This window comes from Parasteatoda tepidariorum, chromosome 8 (genome assembly GCF_043381705.1).
Source record: "Parasteatoda tepidariorum isolate YZ-2023 chromosome 8, CAS_Ptep_4.0, whole genome shotgun sequence".
Classification (NCBI taxonomy): domain Eukaryota; kingdom Metazoa; phylum Arthropoda; class Arachnida; order Araneae; family Theridiidae; genus Parasteatoda; species Parasteatoda tepidariorum.
The window spans coordinates 91,939,554-91,952,544 of NC_092211.1; the positions used below are offsets into that span (position 1 = coordinate 91,939,554).

Sequence of the window (12,991 nt, forward strand, 5' to 3'; positions counted from 1 at the left end):
TATATATATATATATATAACTGCAACAACACCACAAACGAATAAAAAAATAGTCTGAAGAAGCTTCCGTTTAAACCGGTTCGAGATCAGGGAAGGAATAAGAATTTTTCCAGAATTCCCTTCACAGTCTTGGTGTAAGCCAGAGTCTGATTTAGAAAAAGGGGGGAAGGGTTGTCGATACAAAATTATCCAGGACTACTCTAATAGTATGATAGTATTTTCACAAAATGTTTTTTAATTACTGATACAATTTCTAAATTATAATATAGTAAATTTGAACTTATATTCGTTTCAGTTTTTGTCAACTCGTAATTTTAACTGAAAGTACCGAAGAAATTTATTTGAAGTAGTATTTAGGGCACGGATGGACAAACTACGGCCCGCGGGCCAACTGTGGCCAACCGGAAGGTTTCATCCGGCCCGCGGATAGAATTGTAGAACTTGCCGATTCGTTACGAATATAAAAAATATACATTATACATCTATTTCATATTCGAAGATACGGAATAGCATTTTTCACAGATCTTCTTTATCATATGAACAACTTGAATGTTCCGATGAAAAGGAAAAATCAATTCATTGGTGATATCTGGGCCCATCTCAAAGCTTTTAAACGGAAGCTTAATTTGTTTGCCGGACATCTAGCATAGAACGACTTGTCTCATTTCTCGAGGTTAAATTCAATACCCTCAGTAAATAAGGAGAAGCTTAAAAACTATGAGGATGACTTGAAAAAAACTCCATTTTTAGTTTCAGGTATCAATACTTCAGTGCCATTCAAACAGAAATAGATATTTTTACCATGCCTTTTAATGTAAATTGTGAAACACCGAGGTCGGATTTGCAGCTTGAATTAATTGAGTTGAAATCTAACAATCATCTCAAGCAGCTGTTTCTAAATGTACCAAAATTTGAGCTTTACAAATCATTACCAAAAGCTAGTTTCCCAAATTTAATAACTCATGCCAGAAAATAAGTGCTATGTTTGATTCATCTTATGTATGTGAACAAGTGTTTTCAACTTTCAACTATGAACCTTAGAAAAAATGATTTCAGAAGTAGACTAACAGACAAACATTTAGCCTCGTTCCTGAAGCTAAGTACATCTCACTTCGAACCTCAATACAAGGAACTTTTAAAAATAAATCGCAATTTTATTCATTTCATTAAATATTTAAATTAAAAATTGTATATTGTTTAGTTATTTTAAAAATTTTTACATTGCCAACCAAACTTTTCTTTTTCGATTTTTGGCCCTCGACCTAAAAAGTTTGCCCATCCCTGATTTAGGGGGCCTGACTTTTGAGGCCTTAAGATAAATCAGGCACGTGAGCAAATTCTATTGTCTTTCCATTTAATTTCCCGAATGAAATGAAACCTAGTTGGAGAACTGCTAGACGACTGAAGATACTTTTGAATCAGCCGAGTTCAATCTAAAATGAATTCTTGCTCTTACCTTTTATGACAGCCAATTTTTGAATTTTCATAAAAACATTTATTGGTTTTAATTACAAATATGACAAAGATGATGAATTTACATTAACACGATAGTTATAAAATGATGAAAAGATTGAGTAAGTTACGAGCGGGGGAAGGCCGCTTCTCTAGTTGTATTACATCTACTGTTTTATTTATTTATTTATTTAAGTTTTTGAAAAATAAAAAGTTAATACTTCTGCTGCGCCATCTGGAGATAGATTTTGGTTTCCCATGAGGGCTTGTTACTTCCTCCCACCTTGAGTTTTGGGCGACGAATGTCATGACGAAACTCAATTAGTCAATTCAAGTTTATAAAGTTTTCGACATGGTCGTAAGTATAATCCATGCCGAGTCTTTACACGCTCCACTCTTGTTTTTCCATCTTTGCCGGGGTAAAGAGCTTCTATTTTGCCCGAAAGTCAATTTATTCATTTATTGTTATCATTCCCTATGAGAACGACTTCTCCTTCTTTAACTTGAGAGTCTTTCTTTTTGCGGGCAAGATCCCTAAGGTGTCCTAAATATTCAATTCGGAAGTCCTCTCGAATTTTTTAACGATAGGCAAATCATTTTTTTATCCTTGTGGTATCAATTAGATCAATATCTGATACTCCTGATTCTTTAAGTTCGTGTAAGAACATAGCTGGTGTTAATGGTATCAGGTCCTCTAGGTCTTCTGAGATGTACGTAAGTAGTCGGGAATTTATGATGCGTTTAACATCACAAATGACTGTGTATAGTTCTTCATAGAGAAGGTTTGCTCTTCCAAGGACTCTTCGTAAAATTGATTTTAGCATTCTAATCATTATTTCAAAAACTCCACCCCACCAGGGTGCAGAAGGAGGATTGAACTTCCAGTGAATCTTTTTCGAAGAAGCAAAATCTTTTAGTTTTTCGAAGTCTACTGATTTCAGATCTGCAGCAGCTCGAGTCAGATTTGTACTGTTGTCAGAGAAAACCGTTGCTGGTCTTCCTCGTCGTGCTATGAACCTTCTAAATTCCAACAAAAAGCTATCCGTGGAAAGTGAAGTAACTAATTCAGCATGAATGGCTCGAGAAGCGGGGGAAGGCCGTTTCTCTAGTTTCATTACATCTACCGTTTTTTTTTTTTCTTTTTTTGAAAAATGAAAGGTTAGTACTTCTGCTGCGCCATCTGGGGATAGTTTTTGGTTCCCCATGAGGGACCAGGAGTTGGCACTTGGCTCCGCCTTCATCATGTGGTTCATCCGATGATACTATTTCGATATTTTTGGGAGAAGGATGTAAGCAATCCTGAGCAAGGTTACTATTTGGCGATCGTATGACAAAAATATTTATATCGCAATCTTCATGTGCATTTTTTTAATATTAAATATTTCATAATTTTGATGATATTTTTCTCTTTTGAATAAATAGTTTGTCCCTTTTGAGACATTTGCTGGGAAAACAGACGTTTTTAAATTTAAAATATATTTAATTAGCTAGAGTAACGAAAGGTATAATAGCAGATGATAAAGCGAAGTAAGTGACTGAAAAAGTATTTACTGTTTGCGTTTGGCTCGCATTAAGGGTTGTCTCATTTTCAAGCGCGGAGATGTTTCTGCTGTAACTCCTGTGATGAAATGAACTCTGCGTCCGCGGAGGTGGAGCCAAGTGCCAACTCCTGGTGAACGAACTATACCAAGGCCCGTTGTCGTGGTGAAGTGTCGGATCGGTTATACCTCTAAATAATTATTTAAATAACGGTCAGGAGTTCAAAAATTCAGTGACATGCTTCATATTTTTATTACCTTGACTGCCTTCTAACACGAACTTTATCGCTGAACAGAAAATGTCGGAAAAGTTTAACACAAAACTTGATATCCCGTAGTCTAAAATCGTGGTAGCTCAAGAGATATAGAGCGCTTGCCTCGCAATCAGGTGACTCGGGTTCGAATACCAGTGATGGCAGAAGGATACGAATTCTGCTCCTGACTCACACCGTCAGAAACGCTGACGCAGTAACAGACAGATCATGGTTTAGTATAAGTTTTGGGTAAATCATGGGAGGGTTTCGTGGTTTTCCTCTCCAAATAACACAAATACAGTTTAGTACTAGCGAAAAGTCCTCCACGAACGCGAGTTTGCCCGACTGTTTGATCCAAGAATAAACTTGTTTTCCGGGCTGGATATAAAATTATAAGGAAATCATAAAATAAAGTGTGTGATAGTTGTAACACCAAAACTGGATCGGCTGTTCATTCAAAATAAAATAAGATATGCCGCAGCTTATGATGGCAATGCATCTATAGCTGTGGGCAAAATTAGGAAACTTTGCTACTGGCCAAAGGCAAAGTTGTAAACAGAGTAAAGAAAGACTGTTGCTACTAATAACATAGGATATTTCTCTTGAAACATTTTTGAAAATGTGGTAAACATAACAAGTTTCCTAAATTAAGAAGAAATTTTCGAAGCTAGCTTGAAATACAGTAGTTTTCAGAAAATTATAAAATACTCATGATTCCATATTCATTAAAAAAATAAAAATTCGGCGAAAAATATGTTGGTCGGGAGGCAACTGGTAGTTTTTCACCATTTGTTACGATTTCGTTTCCCTGTGGTCGACTGTTCATTTTGCCCTTTTAGAAAAAAAAATAAGCAAACTGCAATAATCCTCCCTGGGCAGAAAATGTCGTTTCATTCAAAACTTGATATCCCTTGGAGTACCCGGAATACCAGGTGATCGAATTTCAGCGATGGATAAGAATTCTACTGATTACAACGCTGATGCAGATTGTAGTTTAGAATAGACAAACCTTGGGAGGGTTTCGTCCTTTTACCTCTCCATATAACACAAATATGGATGAGTACTCATAAAAAGTCTTCCACGAAGGCCATCTTGTCTTCTGGGTTGGATGGGGCTACGGAGTTAAAACTCTAAGATAAAGTGTATGATAGTTCTAAACCAAGAATTAGATCGGCTGTTATTTTTTAGATAAGGTATGCCTCAGCTTATGCATCGAGCAAAATTAGAAACTTTGTTACTGGCCAGAGGCAAAATTGCAGTTTTTTTTTTGAAGCAAAAGATGACTGTTGCTGTTCATAACATTATTCAGAACACTCTTAAATGAAGAAAAAATTTCTGGAAACAAGTGTAAATTACAGAAGTTCTCGGGTCCCGCAGTGGACTGATCGTTAAGACACGGTTACCAGCAGAAGTCAAGCATCACTGGCTGCGGGTGGGTGACCACTTGGATCAGTCTGCGTAGGGACGGAGGGTGAGCGGTATGGGTCCTCGTTAAACTGTGCTACCGTAAAGTGCTCGACTTCACGCGCAGATCGTCTGGCTACCGAAGCGGGGGAGCAATCCACTCCGCAGAGGATCAAAATTGCGTCTTCGGATCATCCTCCGGGATGTTTCCCAAACCGTCGCCAATAGCCCATTGTTCAGCTCTAGTGCGACGTAAATTAACAATAACAATAACAGAAGCTCTCAGAATATACATACTCATGATTCCATATTTATTAAAAAATAATTTTGTGAAAAGATGCACATAAATGGCATTTTTAGTAAAAAAAAGTTTTAAAAATTGGAGAAAAAAAAAATTTCGGTAGCGTAGCAAATGTCAAAAAAAATTTTTTTTTTATATCGTCATTTGTTATGTTTAGTCGGCCAGTAGCAACCGTTCATTTTGCCCTATACTCCTCTTTTTTTTCCCAAAATGAGCCAAATAACCCATTTCAACCAAAATAGGCTAATTACAATACTCCTCCTACTCTTACACAAGAAAAAGCCCTTCTCTTTGTTTTTTAACTTAAAACTTTTACCGGAGCAATCTTATTTTCTGATTAAATTCTAATAAAGGATGTAACGCGAAACAAAATATGCGTTTTATTCCTTTTGAGTAGAATAATTGAGAGAAACAGCAGTAATAATTACACGTGTACAATAAAAAAAAAAAGATATCACTCTGAATAACTTTCGTTCTAGTAATCGGATTTTCAGGAACTAAATGTCAATCTTAATGGTTCGTGGGGGTGCCTACAAATATGCAAATTATTCAGTACTAACTATTAGTTAAGTTACGAAATCGGCCACAACAACGTACTTTCGATGAATAAACATATATTTTTTCCCTGACGGATTCGAATTTCAGACCTCCAAAATAGAGGNTATATATATATATATTATATATATGTGTGTAATGTTATGCCTTTAAAGGCTAGATAATTTAAGAGGTTTAGGCGGCTTCAGATAAAAAGGTATTTTATTATTTTATTACGTGATATTAAGTATTGAAAACAGTGTTCGTTGGCTATGTACAGGGATGGTTTCCTCATTGCAGGGATTGTTTGGTTTGGCCCAGATTTATCGAGCTATGGAAAATATGAAAAAGACATGCATTTTTGCCTGTCCCGAACTTTTAAAGTGAGGTTCTGAAAGGGAGTGGTTGCAAGGATCTTCTTATCTTCTTGAAACGTCATTTAATTGATAAAATTTAGAGACTTTGATTCGCTAAAAGGATATCGCCACTCTGACGGTGGGAAATTTTTAGGACTATCTCAATGTGCATTTCATCGACGAATTATTGCCCATTAACTTCACAAAAGAATCTTTTATGTGGCCTTATCTGGTTCATCTTGACTTTTTATGACTCTTTGTGAGAGACCGACTTTTACATCTTAAACTTAATAAGAAACATATGTTTTCAGCTTATCAGTTAATATAGAATGATTCGCATGAGAAATTCTATATTACATATATATATATATATATNTATATATTTATATTAACATATTTGGATTCTTAACCTTCGAAATATAAGGCGTAGCCGCAATCTGGGAAATAGGGTCCCCAGTTAGATCAGGAGAGCGATCCAAAGTTCGAACCCCTTAATGTTACTTTCACTTTTGGCGTTTTTAGTCATATTTTTGAAACTAAATAAGCAATATAATAAACAAAACTGCACTCACTTATAAAACCCATTTACCTAAAGATAATTTCATGCAAAAAATAATTTTTAATAATTATTTATTTTTATTACTTAATTTAATTGTGGATGAAAAAATTTTGAATTATGATATATAAATTTTTTATACCATATTAATCTAAATTTATCTTAATTAATCTAAATTTAAAATTAATTGTTTTTAGAAAATAATTTAGCGACAATGAAGAAATACTTAAATGGGGCGGTTAATCTTTAAACTTACGAGGAACTTACTCTCGAGTAGAGTAAAATTTCATTCATATTTTTGTTCTCTAATCCTTTTTTTTAAATTATAAAATACTATGTTTCTTTTTTAGTCTTCTAAAAATTTGTTCATAATTTAATAAAAAGATTTGAATAAAACATTTTATTAGATAGGAACATTATATTATGAATGTTGAGTTTTATTGCAGTACGTTTCTGATAAAATGTGCTTTTTTTAATTTTATTTGTCGGTTTGCTCTTTCAATAATTGATACAATTTCAATAGATTTGGAAAAATATGTTTATCAATTTCTTCAATATATATTTCATAATTATTAATGCGAATACATAGTCAACATTTTTAAGAATCTTAAAATTTCGCAACATCTTATACATCGTTTTAATCTTAAAATAAATTTGTTAATTTCCTGTCTGTTTCGCAGAATTATTTTTCCAACTATTCAATTAAATTGTAACATTTCTCAAAATCTTATTCTTTATAAATGTTCAGCTGAATGGAAAAATTGGTGTGATTTTCTTTAGTCTATATCTTCTCATTGTTGCTTCCCTTTTTTACTTGTATGTGTGGTGAATACCTTTTTCATTGTTTTGGGCAAGCTTTCTATTATTATATTGGAAACATCAGCTTATTCCATTTATCTTAAATGTTAAGTTGTATCTGGATATAGCATGACTTTATCGTATTTATCTTTAATTTATTTTAGTTTCGCCCTTCTTCTAAATTTGGTGATTCCGGTTTATACAATTTGTTCAAACCTCACATTTTTGTGACCCTTTGAACCTAATGGGTTATTTTTATCCCACAATTGTATTGTACAACCACTTTCCTTAACGATCACATTCCCCTTAATTTAATAATTACCTTTTATATAATTTCGGCTTTAATTTAATTATTATGAAATTCAATCTTAACTATTTTTTATCATGACTATATCCAGTGATACATCCAATTATGTAACCCATCTATCCATTTTAATAATAATATATAAATAACTTATCGAATTCGCACTATTAATTATTTTTCATTAAACTGTTACAATCAACATAGTCAAAGAAACTAACATTTTTAAAGATTTGAAATCATTTTTTCAAAGAACGCATCTCTAAAAATACTTCGGCAAATAATGAAAAAAATAATTTAGCACAATTAATGAGTTAGTTTATCAGCAATTTAAAATTCGATGATAAAATTGATGAGTTTTTGTAAAAATCAACTGCTACAAATCAACTGAAATAAAAGAACTAATAGGAAAAGATCTATATATATATTTCTCTTTCACGGCTACAAAAAAAAAGCCTCAACTCTCCGAATGGCAACGCTAGAAAATCGACCAATGATTGCCGATAAAAATGTCACATGCCAAATATAGCTGAGGTAGCTCAACATATCGTGCTTTCAAAAACGGAGACTGAAATAACCAGAGAGAGCATTCTCACCTGCGGCAATCTCATACTATTAAGCTAGGCAGAAGTGAGTAGTCTTTGTCGATAGATCTCTATTTTAGTATTTTGTCGAAAGCGCTTTTTTCACGAATTTATATATTACGAATTTATTTGACGATTTCTGATTTATATCACGAATCTATTTGTTTTATTATTGTTATTAGTTATTCATTGAAAAATGAGTCTCAGTCGTGCTGTTACTCTTCAAGATTTTATATAGCACATTTCTAATAGGTTTAACGAATTACATGTCATTTATTTGAATTCAAATTTATTTTAATGACTTAGTATTTACTAAAAAGATGTTATTTTTTTTAAAAAAAAAAGTTGTTATATGGATTTGAATGATTGTTGTGAATTCTTAGAATTCTGTGCATTTGAAATGTACGTAAGTTAGTAGCGAGCGAAGCGAGCTTGGTTTGCGAAGCAAACCATATAAGATTGCTTAGCAATTTTCGGGGGTTGGCGAGCAGGGGGCGCAGCCCACTACTATATAAAAGTTTGCTACACTGCACTATATACATGATTTAGATTAAATAATCAAAATCTAAATTTAAAAAACATTTATTTGTTCTACATAATTTTTAAATTCAAAAAATGAGAAGTTTTATGGCATTTAGCTTATTTATGTTTTACAATGTTAGTAATATTCAAAATACTTAAAAGTTATCCACTTAAATCCTATAAGAAGAAATTCGAACATTTTGATTCTATTTATATATATATATATATATATATTCATNTATATATATATACATATTTTAATGCCACTTTACATTTACCAAGTTTATATACTGTGAATTTTATAAAACCTTCTGATTGGGCATCAGAGTCGCTGTATTTATCAGGCCGTCCAAATTTTTTGCAGGATCTTTTTTTCTTTCTTCTTTTCCTTACCTATAAGACTAGAACTGAGGTGCAAAAGCAATTAGCCCTACAACTCTTCATAAATTTATAATAACTTATGTAAATTTGGTTTTAGTACGAAGTTTTCATACAGATAACGTTGAAACAGCTTTTAAAAAATTTAAAAAAATGTATGATAATAAGTTTAAATTTTAAAATCTTGGAAAATCATAAATAATCTATTAATTGATTCAAATTTTATTTACAAAGGATTAAAAAGAAAACTCTGTTTTCCTTGCCCAGAAAGCAGATCCTAAAATTCTCCTCTTGGTTGCTTAGCAACAGAGATACACTTTGTTATGCATTCAGTTTCTTTATGGTTGTTTTCAATTGTTTTATTTTCTATGGTGGAAAATTTGGCATTTCTTTAAATTTTCTCCATATATATAAACCTTTATTGCAACCCAATTTTAAACCCAATTTTTTCGAAATTTTGTCTGTATTTCAAGGGTCAGAATTCCAAATATGTTTAAAAAAATATATGTTTATTCAGAGAAAGTACGTTTTTGTGTCTGATATCGTAGCTTAATTCATAGTCAGCACTAATGAATTAGCTTATTTGAGGTTACCCTCAGGAACCATCAAGATTGACACTTGATCGTGAAAATTGGATCATTAGAACGAAAGTTATTTTGGGTGATATCCTTTTCTATCTTTTGCCGACTGTACATTACTCAACAGTATGAATTTTTGATAATATTTTTTTTTAATTACAGTTGCAGTTTTGGATTATTTTAGCATACATTATGTGGAGTAAGCTGTCAGGATGTGAAGTGATAAACGCCTGGAATATGGTCATCATCGTATTTTTGTTTATATTAATGCTTTTATTTGCTGACTTTTATTCTAAGAATTATAGAAAAAAGAAAGAATAAAATATGTTTCTCACTATTTCAATGATTTTTCTCTCACTATTTCTAGTGAATTACACTGAATGTATAATTTTTAAATTACCTTCTGTATATTAAAAAATTGCAAACGCCACCGCCTCTGTTTTGGGTGTTTAACTTAACGTTACATTTTGTTTTGTAGAGTAAAAACTATAAGATTTAAAAACTTGAAATTACGAAAGGTGTAGAAAAACGTGCAGCAAGTTTCGATAATTCGAGCATTACTATTAAACTTGGAGTCCGGATTGAAATAGAAAGAGGTCATCATGATTTTACCGTCCTGGAAGAAAGAGTGAAAATGTGTTGTCAATTGAAAGCAATGATTCATTTTACATTGGTAAAACTGTTGACTTTGTTTTACCATTAATGAGGCACTTGTTTAAAAATAAAAACTAATAAAAGTTGACGTATAAAAGCGCACACTTTTTCATTATTGGAAAATTAAAAAATTACTGTTGAAACTTGATGATAAACAAAACGTCCTGAGCATTGGGTGGGGGGGAGATGATCAAACCAGTTCTCCACTTCGAAGGATAACGCACCATATTTTAGATCAACATATTCTCGACAATCTTGAATCAGTTGATGAAAATTTTTAAGGATATTTTTCATAAGCTAATTTTTCCAACGAAGGCATGCCTTTAAGGCACGATTTTTCAGCCATAATAGTCTGCCGGTGGAAATTTCCTGTCAACTTGATGTGAAGATTCCTTCATATCAGGCTTTTGTTTTGATGTCATTGAAACCAGGATTTGATGGCTGATATGTCTTTTCTTTCCTGGAGCGACAGCTTTCATAACAGTCGACATTGCAATAATAAATTTCGAAGTTGCATTCTCGTTGAATGCACCTCCGGATTTATCGTCACGGAGGTGTCTTCTTTTTTCTTGAAGACCGGGTTTACATTATTTTCTTCCAAGACGTCCGAGCAATGAAACGTCAGACACATATTTCATAGGATGGTAGTCTCTTAAACTATAATCTCCACCAGATGTATTTTTCCATGAACGTTGTCTCCAGTCATACTCCTGCAGTACAACGTGGAGTGGATAAATTTTTCACCTAGTTTCTGATCCAAATCTGCTCTGATGATGGTGACGTTGGGTTATATATAAACTATCATACAGCATGAAACTGGATAAACATGCCATGCCCGGTAACCAGACTAGGCCATGACCTGGGGCCCCCAATGATTAGGGGCCCCTTATCACTGGGGGCTTGGAAAATAAATTTTAAAAAACAATGATTTTTTTAAAATGTTATGATTATTTTTTAGTTCTATTTTAATAAAATAAAGTAAAATTTAATTTATTATTATTTATTTTAATTTTACGTATGCTTTCTTAAATGAAAAGATATATAAATACTTTCATATTTGAATAAATGAAAGATATGCGAGAAAAAAAGCTAATCTGAAGGCTTCAAGAATTTGAATGGCCTAGGGCCCCGCTTACACTTAATCCGCCCCTGCCTGTAATGAAAAGTCCGTATTGAAGTTAAAAGTTCTACCTTAATCTTGCGTAAGAAGACGGGAGCTATACCCAGATAGCAAAATAAGGTTTTTTTCACCCAACAAAAACCTTTTCATGTAAACCTAAAAAGGGTTTTTACACGGTTTACGTGTAAACCTTCTAACCTTAAAACGAGGTCTGCGACAATCTGCTCTATTCTACGCACATTACCCTAATCCAAAACCTTGGAAAACAACCTTAAACCGAGGTTGTCTTAGGGTTTTCACGTGGAAAAAAAACCTTGAATAACGCTAGTTCTAAGATGAAAATCATCCTAAATCTACATAATTATAAGGTTTCCGTTTGCAGCGTTTCGTATGCTCAGCTGAAATCTACCTTGTCATGAGATTTTCATTGACAATGCAATTTAATGCTGTTGCTAGTGTACGTCAGCTAAAACGTCATTCTGAACGTGATGTCATCTCTCCCACGATTGTATGACTGCGCGTTTCATTATTGGTTTTATATTTTATTTCTTATAGCTTCTCAATCCGAGAAAAATTCTCCATTCCATCCATTTTGCTTGATTATTTTGGGGGAAATAGTCATTTTGTATCAGTCTAACTTACTTTGCTGTAAGAACTTAGAAATTTACAAGTTAAAATATCGCTTAATATGAAATTTTTTTTATTTGACGATTTGATTAATGAAAACACAAAATAAATAGAACAAATACTTAAAGAGGGTCTGCATATTTTCGTCTTTCTTATTCGAAAATTTATGCGGTGTGAGAAGTTTTGATGAGTGCAAACATTTTCAGTTTTTTGTATATCAAAGAAAATTAACATGAAATATCTTCTTTTGTCAAAATAAATAAAATACAACTGACTATTTACCTCTTACTTAATATATATGATATGATAAATGTAGGGAATTTAATGATAACAAAATATTCTTTTAAAAAAAATCGTTTAATGAATGTAGAAGTTCCAAACATATTTTTTTTAACACACAACAACAAATAAATATTATGATTATCATAACAATTAGTATATGACAAGTGCATTTGTACAAATCAGATATGCCATAATTATATTAGGTATTTTGTTAATATATAAAAATATAATATGTATAATAACCATTAGTGAATAATACAAAACAGATACACCATAATTAAATCAACTATTTCGTCAATATATAAACAAATGATATTATAGGTATAATAACCACCAGTGAATATACAACATATTTAACATGAAGAAATTAGCGAAACAATCCTCTTTGAAATAAATTACTTCCTCGTCAGATATTCTCCTTTCTCTGAAAAATAAGAGAAAATTTTTGTGTGCGTACTTGCGTATATTGAATGAAATTTTATGCATATACACATGAATTGTATGTACATACATAGACACAAACGTATATTGTACCTACAGGAACGCATGCATACATTATATGTATACAGGTGCATATACACGTATAAATAAAAATGCATGCATACACACGTATAAGTAAAAATACATGCATACACACGCAGTATATAATTATATTTATGTGGTCACTTTAAATATCGTTGTATGAATAACATTGTTATTAAATAGTACATGCATATAGTACATGCACACGTGAGTACATTGTATGTCATATGA

General features: G+C 32.4%; 1 protein-coding gene and 1 long non-coding RNA gene across 4 annotated transcripts in view; one reads left to right on the top strand and one right to left on the bottom strand.

Moving 5' to 3' along the window:
- Positions 1-9,892, top strand: part of LOC107443298 (very long chain fatty acid elongase 4-like) — a 43,141-nt gene extending 33,249 nt beyond the window's left edge. For both annotated transcript variants that reach the window (XM_021144805.3, XM_043054798.2), the window contains one exon: positions 9,718-9,892. In XM_021144805.3, the coding sequence (XP_021000464.1) occupies positions 9,718-9,876 (159 nt within the window). In that variant the 3' untranslated portion in view covers positions 9,877-9,892. The remainder of the gene's footprint in view (positions 1-9,717) is intronic.
- A 2,567-nt stretch (positions 9,893-12,459) lies between these two features.
- LOC139426344 (uncharacterized) overlaps positions 12,460-12,991 on the bottom strand; it is a 3,694-nt gene continuing 3,162 nt past the window's right edge. Inside the window, exons 1-2 of one of the 2 annotated variants that reach the window (XR_011637589.1) lie at positions 12,750-12,972; positions 12,460-12,662 (exon numbers count right to left, since the gene is read on the bottom strand). This is a non-coding gene — a long non-coding RNA (uncharacterized lncRNA). Of the gene's footprint in view, positions 12,663-12,749; positions 12,973-12,991 lie in introns of those variants that run through there. The other variant, XR_011637590.1, reaches the window with a different exon arrangement.